Here is a 17,284-nt window from a genome sequence, read left to right as displayed (position 1 = left end):
CGCTCTCTCTCTGTCTCTCTCTCTGTCCCCCCCCCCTCTCTCTCTCTGTTTTTCTCTGTCTCTTCTTCTCTTTCTTCACTCTCTTTTTCTCTCACACCCTATCTCCCCATTCACATTGTTTTCCATCTATTCCTTCATACCTTCATTTCTTCACCTGTTTTTATTAATTGATTAATTTATTCATATTTTACAGAATGTATGTACTCAAAGCTGGGCTCAGATCTTATCATCTCTCCGCCCACACACACACAATGCTTTTTTTTTCACCTTCCTTTCACACACACACACACACACACACACACACACACACACACACACACACACACACACACACACACACACACACACACACACACACACACACACACACACACACACACACAAACGTCTCCATTCACGTTTTATTCACACACCCTAAAGGGGTGGGAGGTATGACGGAATAGTCCTGCTATTGTGAGGGTCTGATGTGCAAGCTTGGGTTAACTGCTGCAGTAATCTCCCGGCCCGGGGACGATCAACTAGCAGGGGATCATAGTGCCGGAAAATAGCTGGCTGGTCTTGGCTGTGAATCAGCTGGGACGTACGCCTTTCTTCTGCTGTCTTCGTCAACGCCCTGTCTGTTTAGCTGGCTAAAAATAGTGTGAAAGTGCATGAGGTCGGCCAGTCACGCGCGTGCTTGCGCACAGGTTCACACACACACACACACACACACACACACACACACACACACACACACACACACACACACACACACGTGCGCGCGATCGAGCGCATATGAATTCTTCCACTGCCTCACACAATCCATACGTTTTCCCAATTAATTAATGTTCTTCTAAACTGTGAATCATTGACCAGAGGAGACAGCTGATAACGTCAGTGGGGCGGTGTGGACCCGTAACATTGACCAGCCGAAATGTTAATCATCTGCTTCAGCGTCGTGTGTGAATGATGGTTAAGTAGTGTATTCATAGCTCTGCTTCTTTTCCCCCATATCCCCCCCCCCCACCCCACTCGCTCTTCCAACACCCACACACACACACACACACACGCACACACACACACGCACACACACACACGCACACACACACACGCACACACACACGCACACACACACACACACACACGGCTCTCTCTCTCTCTCCCTCTCTCTCTCTCCCTTTCTCTCCCTCCCTCTTTCCCTCTCTCCCCCTCTCTCTCTCCCTCCCTCTCTCTCCCTCTCTCCCTCCCTCTCTCTCTCTTTCTCTCTCTCCCTCCCTCTCTCCCTCTCTCTCTCTCTCTCCCAACCTCCCTCTCTCTGCCCCTCTCTCTCTCCCTCTCTCTCCCTCACTCTCTCTCCCTCCCTCTCTCCCTCTTTCTCTCCCTCTCTCCCTGTCCGCCCCCCCCTCTCTCCCTCCCTCCCTCTCTCTCTCTCCCTCTCTCCCCCCCTCTCTCCCTCTCTCTCCCTCTCTCTCTCTCTCCCTCTCTTTATCTCTCTCCCTCCCTCTCTCTCTCTCTCCCAACCTCCCTCTCTCTGCCCCTCTCTCTCTCCCTCCCTCTCTCTCTCTCTCTCTCTCTGTCCGCGCCCCCCCCCCCCTCTCTCTCTCACCACCCAGCAGCGTTTCCTTTCACTCCACCCTTGCCTTGTTTTTCCCCACTGTCAGCACTGACTGGGTATGGGCACTGAAAGAACAGAGAGCTTCGTTTCCTCCTGTCACTGCACCCCACAACCTCCACCTTTCAGACCAGGAGGGGGTGAGGGGGGGGGAGAGGGAGGAACAGTGGGGTATATCAGTGTGTGCTGCACTCTCACAACATGTGCAAGTGTGTGTGTGTGTGTGTGTGTGTGTGTGTGTGTGTGTGTGGAGGGGGAGAGAGGTGTCGGGAGGGATGTGTGTGATGACGCAGCGAGTCACATCTTTTCGTGGCGTGGCGTTTTTTATTAAGTTTTGTTTTTGCAGTTTTGCGGCGACGTCAAAGGAGTTAACAAACAATGAGGCCAGGAGATGAAATGGTTAACAAATAGTAAAGAGTGGTCACTCTCTCTGTTGACAAGGTACACAACTTCAAGTCAGTGCTGTTTACGCTTCCGATTCAGCTTGCACACAGGTAAATAAAAGGTACATTGGAACAAACCCAGACACTTCCTCAAAACAGGAAGCGCCGGGCCTGTCCTTATACCGATCATCTGACATGTGCACACTGGTGTATACAGACATGAACTGGATCACCCCACCGTCAACCGTCTTCTTCAACTATTACAGTCACATATGCACAGCAGACAAATATAAACAAGACGGCTGAGACTTTAGGTGGAGAAAAATAGAAAGAAAGAAAGGAGAGAATGAAATGTCGGAATAAAGAATGAGGAAAGAAGGAAAGAAAGGTTTCTGACGGGCGCAATAGCCGAGTGGTCAAAGCGTTGGACTTTTTATCTGGGGGTCCTGGGTTCGAATCTCGGTAACGGCGCCTGGTGGGTACAGGGTGGAGATTTTTCCGATCTCCCAGGTCAACATAATGTGAAGACCTGCTTGTGCCTGAACCCCCTTCGTGTGTATACGCAAGCAGAAGATCAAATACGCGCGTTAAAGATCCTATAATCCATGTCAGCGTTCGGTGGGTTATGGAAGCAAAAACATACCCAGCATGCACACCCCCGAAAACGGAGTATAGCTGCCTACATGGCGGGTAAAAACGGTCATACACGTGTGCATGTATACGAGTGAACATGGGAGTTGCAGCCCACGAACGAAGAAGAAAGAAGGAAGGAAAGAAAGAAAAAAAAAGTCAGCATCCTTCCACTTCCCATCGTGACACGGTCATTGTCCCACTTGGGACCACCAAGCAGGAATGGGAACGGTTGTCACGAGCGCGTCTGGCTGTCATCACAGCCAGTCATACATGCCCCTCTCGACAGGGGGGGTGAGGGGAGACAGACAGACAGACAGACAGTCCCTCGGTGGGACGACCCTAATTTGATTAGCCGGGCTCCTGTTTTTCCCACCATCAAGGGGGATGTGAGGGTGGGGAAGCCCTGAATAATATGATTAATCCGCTTGATTAATTGATAGGTGTACTATATTGCGTATGGGCTTTTTTTAGGGGTGGGGAGGTGGGGTGCGGGTGGGGGTCAAAGTGATGTCTCATCGTGTTGGTTTATTGGTGTTGTGAGTGTTTCATGTTTTGTAAATTTTGTTTGATTCATAGTTTGATTAGCAGGTGTGGTTTTGTTGTTGTTGTTTTTTTTTGTGTTTTTTTTAAATCTTGATATTACTTCGTAGCGAGTTCACGTCTGTTGTTAAATTCTGGAATCTACAGTGGAGATTTGATTAATAGCGATCTTTGTAATGTCTGGAGAGAGAGAGAGAGAGAGAGTAAGACTGTGAGACTGTGATATTTTATTCATTTAAGGCCATGGCCCCATATGAAGAGACAGACAGACAGACAGACAGACAGACAGACAGACCAGCCCAACGACACCATATCAAGCCTTCAAAACCCGGTTTAAAAATATGCAGTTCGTAAAACCACCACACATACAAAATTAATACTAACCTGCCAGCCTAGCCGAAAACGATCTTTTTTTTTTCTTCCATGCGTCTTGACATGACATCGTACACGTCTTGTCTTTTAGCACTTGGCAGGAGAGACAAGAGACAGAGTAAAAGGTAAATACACTACATTGTTACATTGCTTTAAAACTTAACTGTAATACACTACACTGAACTGCATTACACTGCGATGCAGTACTATACAATACAGTACATTACACTCCACTGCACTACATTATGGTACACTTGGCCACACCAATAGTGCACTAAACTCCACGAGAAATGCACCCCACTTCACCAGTATGCGTTCCGCTGCACTAATACTCACTGCACTAAATTCCGCTTTACGTTGATGATGATATGTATCCTTATGTAGTTTATGTAGTGCCTGTCCTCGGTCGGAGACCAGACTCTAAGCGCTTTACAAACACGGAGTCATTTGCAAAACAGGCTGCCCACCTGGGTAGAGCCGACTGACAGCTGCCATTGGGCGCTCATCATTCGTTTCCTGTGTCATTCAATCAGGTTTCAGTCACGCACACATACACACATACAGACATGTAACATTTTTACGTGTATGACACTACACTACACTACATCACCCCACACTATACTTCACTACACTACACTATACTACATCACCCTACACAGCACTACACTACACTATACACATCACACCACATTTTACTAATCATCCCATACTACACAACACTATACTATACTACATCACCCCACACACTACACTACACTACACTACACTACACTACACTACATCACCCCACACTACACTACATCACCCCACACTACACTACACTACATCACCCCACACTACACTACACTACACTACACCACACTACATCACCCCACACTATACTTCACTACACTATACTACATCACCCTACACAGCACTACACTACACTATACACATCACACCACATTTTACTAATCATCCCATACTACACAACACTATACTATACTACATCACCCCACACACTACACTACACTACACTACACTACATCACCCCACACTACACTACATCACCCCACACTACACTACACTACATCACCCCACACTACACTACACTACACTACACCACACTACATCACCCCACACTATACTTCACTACACTATACTACATCACCCTACACAGCACTACACTACACTATACACATCACACCACATTTTACTAATCATCCCATACTACACAACACTATACTATACTACATCACCCCACACACTACACTACACTATACTACACTACACTACACTACATCACACCACACTACACTACATTATATCACCCCACACTACACTACACTACACTACACTACATCACCCCACATTACACTACACTACACTACATCACCCCACACACTACACTACACTACATCACCCAACACTGCACTACACTACACTACACTACATCAGCCCATACTACACTACACTACATCACCCAACACTGCACTACATCACCCAACACTGCACTACACTACACTACATCAGCCCACATTACACTACACTACACTACATCACCCAACACTGCACTACACTACACAACACTACATCACCCCACACTACACTACACTACAATACATCACCCCACACTACACTACACTACATTACACTATACCACATCACCCCACACTATACACTACACTACACTACACTACACTACACTACACCACACTACACTAGACTACATCACCACACACTACACAACACTGCACTACATCGCCCCACACCACACTACACTACACTACACTACACTACATCACCCCACACTACACTACATCACCACACACTACACTACACTACACTACACCACACTACATCACCCCACACTATACTTCACTACACTATACTACATCACCCTACACTGCACTACACTACACTATACACATCACACCACATTTTACTAATCATCCCATACTATACTACACTATACTATACTATATCACCCCACACACTACACTACACTACACTACACCACACTACACTACACTACACTACACTACACTACACTACATCACCCCACATTACACTACACTACACTACATCACCCCACACTACACTACACTACATCACCCCACACACTACACTACATCACCCAACACTGCACTACACTACACTACACTACATCAGCCCACACTGCACTACACTACACTACACTACACTACACTACATCAGCCCACACTACACTACACTACACTACACTACACTACATCACCCAACACTGCACTACACTACACAACACTACATCAACCCACACTACACTACACTACAGTACACTACATCACCCCACACTACACTACACTACAATACATCACCCCACACTACACTACACTACATTACACTATACTACATCACCCCACACTACACTACACTACATCACCCCACACTACATCACCCCACACTACACTACATCACCACACACTACACTACACTGCACTACATCACCCTACACTACACTACATCACCCCACACTACACTACACTACACTACACTACACTACACTACACTACATCACCCCACACCACACCACACTACACTACACTACATCACCCCACATTACACTACATCACCCCACATTACACTACACTACATCACTACACTACACTACATCACCCCACACTACACTACACTACACTACACTACACTACATCACCCCACACCACACCACACTACACTACACTACACTACACTACACTACACTACATCACCCCACACTACACTACACTACACTACACTACACTACACTACACTACATCACCCCACACCACACTACACTACACTACATCACCCCACATCACCCCACACTACACTACATCACCCCACATCACCCCACACTACACTACATCACCCCACACTACACTACATCACCCCACACCACACTACACTACACTACATCACCCCACATCACCCCACACTACACTACATCACCCCACATCACCCCACACTACACTACATCACCCCACACTACACTACATCACCCCACATCACCCCACACTACACTACATCACCCCACACTACACTACATCACCCCACATCACCCCACACTACACTACACTACACTACATCACCCCACACTACACTACACTACACTACACTACACTACACTACACTACACCATCCCTGCACTGCACGACACAACGTATGGTTGACAGCACTTCATTACAGTACCACATGGATCCCACCCCATTCCAGCAATCTGCATTCCGCTGCACTGAACTCCGCTGTGCGTTGTGTTGCAGGACCTGTGTGAAGATGACGTCATGCTGCTGGACACTTTCAGTGAGGTGGGTACACCGTCCCTCCCTCCTCTCTCTCTCTCTCTCTCTGTCTCCGTCTCTGTCTCTGTCTCTGTCTCTCTCTCTCTCTCTCTCTCTCTCTCTCTCTCTCACAGTACTCTGCCAGCATGAAGCTAAAAACATTGGTCTCTGGCCTTCTTCGCTCCAGTTTTCTTGTTGTCAGAGATTTCACTGTTGTCTACAGTGTGGATGGTTTTGTTGTTGTTGGTTGTGGTGGTGGTGTTGCTGGTTTTTTGTTTGTTTGTTTGTTTGATGTTGTTTTTTGTGTGTGATTTTTATTTGTTCTTCTTCCTGGTGTGCTAATTGTGTGGGTTTTTTTGGTTTGTTTTGTTTTTTAATGTGTGCAACACACGCGCCCCAAAGAATACAGGCCGATGGTCTTCCATTAGAATTATTGAGCTTACTCTCTCTCTCTCTCTCTCTCTCTCTCTCAGTGCGACAAGCTCAGTCTCCCTCTTGTGTGTGTGTGTGTGTGTGTGTTTGCGTGTGTGCGTGTGTGTGTGTGTGTGTGTGTGTGTGTGTGTGTGTGTGCGTGCGTGTGTGTGTGTGTGTGCGTGCGTGTGTGTGTGTGCGTGTGTGTGTGTGTGTGTGTGCGTGCGTGTGTGTGTGCGTGCGTGTGTGTGTGTGTGTGCGTGTGTGTGTGTGTTCCTCTGAACTATATTACGAATGTTCCCATGCTTTGTGCAGGTGTTCGTGTGGACAGGCAAAGGAGCCAACGAGACAGAGAAAAAGGAAGCTTTTTTAACAGCTGTGGTCAGTGCTGGCTGTGTTTGCCTCTTGGCATTCTGTTGTGTATGTTTGGTTGTTGATTTCTCTACATTCTGTTGTGTATGTTTGGTTGTTGATTTCTCTACATTCTGTTGTGTATGTTTGGTTGTTGATTTCTCTACATTCTGTTGTGTATGTTTGGTTGTTGATTTCTCTACATTCTGTTGTGTATGTTTGGTTGTTGATTTCTCTACATTCTGTTCTGTATGTTTGGTTGTTGATTTCTCTATATTCTGTTGTGTATGTTTGGTTGTTGATTTCTCTACATTCTGTTGTGTATGTTTGGTTGTTGATTTCTCTACATTCTGTTGTGTATGTTTGGTTGTTGATTTCTCTGCATTCTGTTGTGTATGTTTGGTTGTTGATTTCTCTACATTCTGTTGTGTATGTTTGGTTGTTGATTTCTCTACATTCTGTTCTGTATGTTTGGTTGTTGATTTCTCTATATTCTGTTCTGTATGTTTGGTTGTTGATTTCTCTACATTCTGTTGTGTATGTTTGGTTGTTGATTTCTCTACATTCTGTTGTGTATGTTTGGTTGTTGATTTCTCTATATTCTGTTCTGTATGTTTGGTTGTTGATTTCTCTATATTCTGTTCTGTATGTTTGGTTGTTGATTTCTCTACAACGTTACTAGTAACGTGTTTCGTGTTTGAAACAGGAACTGCGTCAATGATCAGTGACAGGGTCTCATGTGTTTTTTGTTGTTGTTTTTTCAGTTTGATTTAGGCTACTCTGAGTGGGTTTATTAGAATGGTCTTGAAGATCTAGACAGCGAGACCTGTCTGTCTGTCTGTTTGTCTGTCTGTCTGTCTGTCTCTCACTCTCTCACTCTCTCTCATCTCTCTTTCGTATGTTGATGCATTCACCCATGTCATACGGACTTCATGGCCATTGACATTACAGTGTCAAAGCATCGAAAGCGTCTCCTTTCTCATTTTCTCCCCGTCTCTCTCTCTCTCTCTCTCTCTCTCTCTCTCTCTCTCTCTTCTCCGCGTCTCTTTCTCAAAAAAGGGAAGGCTCTGAGCTGAAAAAACAAACAAACAAACAGACAGCATTAATCAATCATCCGCCCCACTCATACTCTCCCTCCACGCACACTCACACACATACACAGCATCATGTGTGTTGTATTGCTTTGTAATGCATTACTTTTTTTGTCACAACAGATTTCTCTGTGTGAAATTCGGGCTGCTCTCCCCAAGGAGAGCGCGTCGCTATACTGAGAGCGTCACCCATTTTTCTGGCATTTTTTTCCTGCGTGCAGTCTCTCACACTTCACTCACCAAACCATCAGAAGTATAGTAATCACTCGTATTTTAGCGTGCGTGTGTGTGTGTGTGTGTGTGTGTGTGTGTGTGTGTGTGTGTGTGCGCGCGCGTGTGTGTGTGTGTGTGTGTGTGTGTGTGTGTGTGTGTGTGTGTTTGCCCCTACAGGAGTACATCAGGACAGATCCCGCAGGACGCAACGAGGACAACACCCTGATCCTGAACGTCAAGCAGGGGTTTGAACCCCCGTCCTTCACCGGTCACTTCCACGGCTGGGACCCGGACAAGTGGAGCGTGAGCATTACTTTGACTGGCTTCAGTGTTGAACTGCGGGTTCAGTATTGAACCGTGGGTTCAGTTTTGAACTGAGGGTTCAGTTTTGAACAGTGGGTTCAGTGTTGAACAGTGGGTTCCTTTTTCAACTGTGGGTTCAGCTTTGAACTGAGGGTTCAGTTTTGAACTGAGGGTTCAGTTTGGAACCGTGGGTTCCTTTTTCAACTGTGGGTTCAGCTTTGAACTCTGGGTTCAGCTTTGAACCGTGGGTTCAGTTTTGATCTATGATTTCAGTGGTTCAGTTCTGAACAATGGGTTCAGTGGTTCAGTTTTGAACCGTGGGTTCAGTTTTGATCTATGATTTCAGTGGTTCAGTTCTGAACAATGGGTTCAGTGGTTCAGTTTTGAAATGTGGGTTCAGTGGTTCAGTTTTGAAATGTGGGTTCAGTTTTGAATAGTGGGTTCAGTTTTGAACTGTGGGTTCAGTTTTGAATCGTGGGTTCAGTTTTGAACTATGGGTTCAGTGGTTCAGTTTTGAACCGTGGGTTCAGGTTTGAACCGTGATGAGTGATGATGACCAACATGCGATGTTGTCGTTTGTCCAAAGCCTCGGAAAGGTCAGCAGCTCTGAATTGGTCCGTCTGCTGTTGGCTGGGCTGTCAGCAACACGATTTGGTGAGGTGATGTGAGGTTTGATTCAGAGGTAAACGGTCATAATATAGATTATGTCATCATGTGTCTGTTGGCTGGGCTGTCAGCAACACGATTTGGTGAGGTGATGTGAGGTTTGATTCAGAGGTAAACGGTCATAATATAGATTATGTCATCATGTGTCTGTTGGCTGAGCTGTCAGCAACACGATTTGGTGAGGTGATGTGAGGTTTGATTCAGAGGTAAACGGTCATAATATAGATTATGTCATCATGTGTCTGTTGGCTGAGCTGTCAGCAACACGATTTGGTGAGGTGATGTGACGTTTGATTCACGTCTAAACGTTCACATTATAGATTATGTCATCATGTGTCTGCTGTTGGCTGGGCTGTCAGCAACACGATTTGGTGAGGTGATGTGAGGTTTGATTCAGAGGTAAACGGTCATAATATAGATTATGTCATCATGTGTCTGTTGCTGGCTGGGCTGTCAGCAACACGATTTGGTGAGGTGATGTGAGGTTTGATTCACGTCTAAACGTTCACATTATAGATTATGTCATCATGTGTCTGTTGGCTGGGCTGTCAGCAACACGATTTGGTGAGGTGATGTGAGGTTTGATTCAGAGGTAAACGGTCATAATATAGATTATGTCATCATGTGTCTGTTGGCTGAGCTGTCAGCAACACGATTTGGTGAGGTGATGTGAGGTTTGATTCAGAGGTAAACGGTCATAATATTGATTATGTCATCATGTGTCTGTTGGCTGAGCTGTCAGCAACATGATTTGGTGAGGTGATGTGAGATTTGATTCACGTGTAAACGTTCATAATATAGATTATGTCATCATGTGTCTGTTGGCTGAGCTGTCAGCAACACGATTTGGTGAGGTGATGTGAGGTTTGATTCAGAGGTAAACGGTCATAATATAGATTATGTCATCATGTGTCTGTTGGCTGAGCTGTCAGCAACACGATTTGGTGAGGTGATGTGAGGTTTGATTCAGAGGTAAACGGTCATAATATAGATTATGTCATCATGTGTCTGTTGGCTGAGCTGTCAGCAACACGATTTGGTGAGGTGATGTGAGGTTTGATTCACGTCTAAACGTTCACATTATAGATTATGTCATCATGTGTCTGTTGCTGGCTGAGCTGTCAGCAACACGATTTGGTGAGGTGATGTGAGGTTTGATTCAGAGGTAAACGGTCATAATATAGATTATGTCATCATGTGTCTGTTGGCTGGGCTGTCAGCAACACGATTTGGTGAGGTGATGTGAGGTTTGATTCAGAGGTAAACGGTCATAATATAGATTATGTCATCATGTGTCTGTTGGCTGGGCTGTCAGCAACACGATTTGGTGAGGTGATGTGAGGTTTGATTCAGAGGTAAACGGTCATAATATAGATTATGTCATCATGTGTCTGTTGGCTGGGCTGTCAGCAACACGATTTGGTGAGGTGATGTGAGGTTTGATTCAGAGGTAAACGGTCATAATATAGATTATGTCATCATGTGTCTGTTGGCTGGGCTGTCAGCAACACGATTTGGTGAGGTGATGTGAGGTTTGATTCAGAGGTAAACGGTCATAATATAGATTATGTCATCATGTGTCTGTTGGCTGGGCTGTCAGCAACACGATTTGGTGAGGTGATGTGAGGTTTGATTCAGAGGTAAACGGTCATAATATAGATTATGTCATCATGTGTCTGTTGGCTGAGCTGTCAGCAACACGATTTGGTGAGGTGATGTGAGGTTTGATTCAGAGGTAAACGGTCATAATATAGATTATGTCATCATGTGTCTGTTGGCTGGGCTGTCAGCAACACGATTTGGTGAGGTGATGTGAGGTTTGATTCAGAGGTAAACGGTCATAATATAGATTATGTCATCATGTGTCTGTTGGCTGGGCTGTCAGCAACACGATTTGGTGAGGTGATGTGAGGTTTGATTCAGAGGTAAACGGTCATAATATAGATTATGTCATCATGTGTCTGTTGGCTGAGCTGTCAGCAACACGATTTGGTGAGGTGATGTGAGGTTTGATTCAGAGGTAAACGGTCATAATATAGATTATGTCATCATGTGTCTGTTGGCTGAGCTGTCAGCAACACGATTTGGTGAGGTGATGTGAGGTTTGATTCAGAGGTAAACGATCATAATATAGATTATGTCATCATGTGTCTGTTGGCTGAGCTGTCAGCAACACGATTTGGTGAGGTGATGTGAGGTTTGATTCAGAGGTAAACGGTCATAATATAGATTATGTCATCATGTGTCTGTTGGCTGAGCTGTCAGCAACACGATTTGGTGAGGTGATGTGACGTTTGATTCACGTCTAAACGTTCACATTATAGATTATGTCATCATGTGTCTGTTGGCTGGGCTGTCAGCAACACGATTTGGTGAGGTGATGTGAGGTTTGATTCAGAGGTAAACGGTCATAATATAGATTATGTCATCATGTGTCTGTTGGCTGGGCTGTCAGCAACACGATTTGGTGAGGTGATGTGAGGTTTGATTCACGTCTAAACGTTCACATTATAGATTATGTCATCATGTGTCTGTTGGCTGGGCTGTCAGCAACATGATTTGGTGAGGTGATGTGAGGTTTGATTCACGTCTAAACGTTCGCATTATAGATTATGTCATCATGTGTCTGTTGGCTGGGCTGTCAGCAACATGATTTGGTGAGGTGATGTGAGATTTGATTCATGTGTAAACGTTCAAAATATAAGTTATGTCATCATGTGTCTGTTGCTGGCTGAGCTATCAGCAACACGATTTGGTGAGGTGATGTGAGGTTTGATTCACGTCTAAACGTTCACATTATAGATTATGTCATCATGTGTCTGTTGGCTGAGCTGTCAGCAACACGATTTGGTGAGGTGATGTGAGGTTTGATTCAGAGGTAAACGGTCATAATATTGATTATGTCATCATGTGTCTGTTGGCTGGGCTGTCAGCAACATGATTTGGTGAGGTGATGTGAGATTTGATTCATGTGTAAACGTTCAAAATATAAGTTATGTCATCATGTGTCTGTTGTAGGTATTCTGAAAAAAGAAAATTAATGAACATATTTTCTTTTAAAACAAAGAAGAAGAAACAAAAAGAAATACCGCTTTCTTATAGATTTTCAACTATGAAAGGACACCTGCGATTGACATAAGTGGAATTGTTAAGACGTGCACATTTAAAAAGTATTTGTTGAACCCGGCTTTGGTGCGGAGCGTTTTTTGAACAGAAAAATGGCTCGGAAAGTGGTGAAACTTACTGACTCGTGAGACTGATTAGGAACGATGGGGTCGTTTTTCTTTCTGTTTTTTTTTTTTTCATACCCCGGATTTCAGCCATGTAGCAAACAGCGATAGATAATTCAATGTGATACCTTACTCGAACACGGCAGCAAAATGTTTTAATGACAGCCCATTTGAATGGGAAATTCGACACCGGCCGGCAGACTTCTTTTTTTTCTTCTTTTTAATTTTTTTTTTATTTTATAGTGAATGATTCTGTTTATTGGATAAGAACAGCTTACATCGAACACAGTGAAAAGTGACAGCTCAACAGTGCGGGGATGTTCCTACAACGCGACCTTCAAAAAGGATGGATGGATGAATAAATAAATGAATAGATAAATAAACGAAATAAGTTTTAATAAATAAATGAATGAATAATTAGTATTAACAGCAGCTTTTCAACGCAAACAGGCTCAAAGACTGCCAGTTAAGGCCAAGTCAGGTCCACACACACCACGAGTTCAGAGGACAACGTGTTGTCTTGTGTCCTTTCATGCGTTATGATAGAATGATAATAATCCAAATGATAATAATTATATCATTTATTTTCAGTCTAATATCATCATCTTAGATGAACAGACTATAAATAAATAAACGAACGTTTGTGGGTTTTCATTCCAGCAAGGCAAGACGTATGAAGACCTGAAACGAGAAATGGGTCAAGATTCTGTCGGTGTGACGACGGTAAAAGAGGTAGGTTGTCATTGTTGAAAGCTGGTGAAATGTTTGATCGGTGATAATGATATTTGATTTGAGTTCTACTCGTTTGTATTTTGTTGCTGTGATACTTCCTGATTGCTGCCATAATGCCATCATCTGGGCGTCAGCGATGTGTTCTGCTGATCCTGAGAGATGCTGTTCCTGATATTGCCCCTTTGGGCTCTTTTTGTTGTTGTTGTTGGTTTTTTTTGTTTTGTTGTTTTAATATTAATCATCTCCACCGTCTTCTTCTTCCTCTTCGTTATCTTCATCATCATAAAGAACCTCATTACTTCAAAAATTATACATTCCCAAATATTTTCGTAACAGCGTTCATTTACGATACTATTCCCATCATAAAGAAATCTAAAGCAAAAAAAAAAAAAAAAGGCAAAGAGTTCAGACACAACTGGGTTACCACCCCTCCCTTTTTTCCCCAGCAGTATACACAGTTTCTCTGTTCGGTATCCTCTGCACAGAGTTAAGGGATTAGGAGGAGGAAAAAAGAAACACATGTACCTTTGTGGTTTCCAATTCATTTGATAAATTGAAGGGCGTGGCGTCATCTCAGGGCAAGACTTGAAGTCATCCCTGGCAAACCCTTTCTCACTGGGGCAAGATTTGAAGTCATCCGTGGCAAACCCTTTCCCACTGGGGCAAGACTTGAAGTCATCCGTGGCAAACCCTTCCCCACTGGAAAACAACTCCATATGATGCTTGAAATCTGGGTTATCCCTCCCCTATTTATTTGTTATTTTCCAGTTGAAAAACCACCGAGGCAACCATGTGTTTGTTCTGTATTGTCCATGTGTTCTGTGTGGCTTGTTCAGGATTAATAATAAGCTATGCCAGTGTTGAATAAAAGCTAATTTGTGGTTGCACATTTCTTCTGTCTTTGCTGCTGTGTGCACATGTCAATTTATTGGTATAAGGACAGGCCTGGCGCTTCCCTTTTTTGAGGAAGTGTCTGGGTTTGTTCCAATGTACCTTTTATTTACCTGTGTGCGAGCTGAATCGGTAGCGTAAGCAGCACTGACTTGAAGTTGTGTACCTTCTGAATGGTGAGAGTTATCACTCTTTACTATTTGTTAACCATTTCATCTCCTGGCCTCATTATTTGTTAATATCCCTCCCCTGGATATGCTGTATTCCCAGGCTGACGAGTCCCATCTGTCCGAATCCAGGAACTGGTTTTTAGGCGCCAGTTGCCCGCCTTCGCCCCTTTAAAACGGCTCCGCGCCGGGCTTAGAAACTAAGACACACAGGAAGGCCACGAAGTGGACTCTGGTTATCAGAAGCAATCTGAAATGTATGCCATTATCATGAGTATTTTGTAAGTTATGGGAGCTTATCCTCACATATCACTCCCGGCTGTAACAAACCTCAGAATCACTGACTCAAGCACGGAGAAACTGAATGTCAGCATGATGGCTGTTTCGCCAGGAGCTGGCCAACTACTACAAGACCCATCCCGTGGACGTTCTGAAGAAGAAGACCCTTCCCAAAGGAGTGGACCCCACTTGCAAAGAGGTGTGTGTGTGTGTGTGTGTGTGTGTGTGTGGTTGTGGTGGCGTTTTGTGTGTGCATACATGCGTGTATGTGCGTGTGTGTATTCCTCGCTAGGTGTGTGTGTGTGTGTGTATGTGTGTGTGAGAGAGAGACAGAGAGAGAGAGAGAGAGAGAGAGAGAGAGAGAGTGGTAAGTGGGTGTGTTTTTTCGAAAGTTTGGTGCCTTTACCCTGCAGATGATATTCTAGTCAGTAAGTGTGTCTGTGTGTGTGTGTGTGTGTGAGTGTGTGCGTGCGTGCGTGCGTGCGTGCGTGCGTGTGCTTGTGTATCTCTCTCTCTGTATCTGCCACTCCCCCCTCCCCTCCCTTCCTCCCCCCCCCCCCCTGCTCCCTGATCCTTATCGTAGACCTCTGTCCGTGTTCACAGAGGTACCTGTCTGACGCGGACTTTGAAGCAGTGTTCGGCATGTCTCGCGCCGACTATCTCAACCTGAAGCCTTGGAAGCAGATGGACCTGAAGAAGAAAGCGGGCCTGTTTTGAGGGGAGGGGCCGAAACAACAGTCTTTTGTTCTTCTGTCTGTCTATCTATCTGTCTATCTTCTCTTGTGTTGATGCTAATCCTCATGTGCTGTGTTTTGTTGTTGTTGTTGTTTTCTGAAGAAGCTAACTTTTTGTTGTTGTAATTCTCTCAGTCTGTCTGTCTGTCTTCTCCTGTGTTGATATGTATCGTATCCCCTTGGGCTGTTTTCTTTTTCTTCTCTGTTTCTTGCTCTTTCTCCTTGCATGATATATTTTACTGGATTGTATTGAAGAAGAAGAAGAAGAAGAAGAAGAAGAAGAAGAAGTAGTAGTAGAACAAGAGGAAGAAGAAGAAGGAGAAGTAGAAAAAGAGGGAGAAGATGATAGTGATGATGATGATGATGATGATGAAGCAGAAGGAGGAGGAGGAGAAGCAAGGCGCTGTTTATGCTCCCCCCTTTGGTCAGAATGACGCAGAGTAAGGGTGGTAGTGGAGGGCGGGGGGGGGGGGGGGGGGGGGGGGGGGGGGAGAGAACAAGTCAAGATCGGATGAAACAAGACAGAGATCTGCATTATCCTTTCCTCTTCCTTCTTGTAATTGTTTCATGCATACACAGGGTAATGCATAGTTTGTGAGAAGCAGCTACAGTTCCGACTGAATGCTGGGTCTTTGAAGGAAAAAAAACAACAACAACAAAAAAACAAGTTTTTGTAAAACGTTTAAAATTGTGTGTATGTAAAAACTAGAAGTCAGTGATTCGTTCATCGGATGATATTTTGTACCTACCAATGAAGGTTTATGAAGGGGAACATTGGGACAGAAACAGTCGATTTTTGACAAGGGGTATTTTAGAAACAGTGTTTCCTTTGGCATTAATAATTTTGAAACATTCTTTCCTATTGACGTGGGCTTTTGTAGAAAATGCTAGTGTGTTCATTTGATACTGCATTGTTTTCTAATCACAACAAAATGCACAAAGAAAATGATATATGATCGGTGTGTGTACGTAATACAACAAATAAAGGGTGTGGCTCATTTTTGAGGTATTTTACACCTTTCGTTATTAATTTTCGGAGTTTTCTTAAGCAACTAGGCCTACGTTTTTATGGACTGACACACAAAGCAGTCTTACAGAAATTAGGCATATAAACTCATTTGATATATTATGGTGATAGTTAGAACAAGCCACTCTTGGTTTGAATGCGTTCTCATGCTTTTGATCATGCACGTTTGATCATGCAAACCTCATTGTCTTCCAGCACTGATATTCTCGGCAATCTTCTTAAAGTAAAGGAAAATAAGGGTATTGCCAGCAGCTCAGTATAAATTGTTAGCATACAACATGAAATGCGGTTGGCATGTCTTGGTATTTGTCCAGCTGTATTTACCAAAGCATGCTTGAAGAAACAGCCGTTGTATTGTTGGCGAACTGCGACATGTTTTCTTTGACTACCCC

General features: G+C 44.3%; 1 protein-coding gene across 2 annotated transcripts in view; it reads left to right on the top strand.

Moving 5' to 3' along the window:
* LOC143296145 (advillin-like) overlaps nt 1-16,327 on the top strand; it is a 96,793-nt gene extending 80,466 nt beyond the window's left edge. The window contains exons 23-28 of one of the 2 annotated variants that reach the window (XM_076608055.1): nt 6,780-6,824; nt 7,524-7,589; nt 9,041-9,166; nt 13,723-13,794; nt 15,244-15,330; nt 15,735-16,327. In XM_076608055.1, coding sequence (XP_076464170.1) covers nt 6,780-6,824; nt 7,524-7,589; nt 9,041-9,166; nt 13,723-13,794; nt 15,244-15,330; nt 15,735-15,848 — 510 coding nt within the window. In that variant the 3' untranslated portion in view covers nt 15,849-16,327. The remainder of the gene's footprint in view (nt 1-6,779; nt 6,825-7,523; nt 7,590-9,040; nt 9,167-13,722; nt 13,795-15,243; nt 15,331-15,734) is intronic. The other variant, XM_076607983.1, reaches the window with a different exon arrangement.
* Nucleotides 16,328-17,284: the final 957 nt, after the last annotated feature.

This window comes from Babylonia areolata, chromosome 1, assembly GCF_041734735.1.
Source record: "Babylonia areolata isolate BAREFJ2019XMU chromosome 1, ASM4173473v1, whole genome shotgun sequence".
Taxonomy (NCBI): domain Eukaryota; kingdom Metazoa; phylum Mollusca; class Gastropoda; order Neogastropoda; family Buccinidae; genus Babylonia; species Babylonia areolata.
The sequence above is the reverse complement of the archived record's forward strand: the minus strand, read 5'-3'. Positions and strand labels throughout refer to the sequence as shown.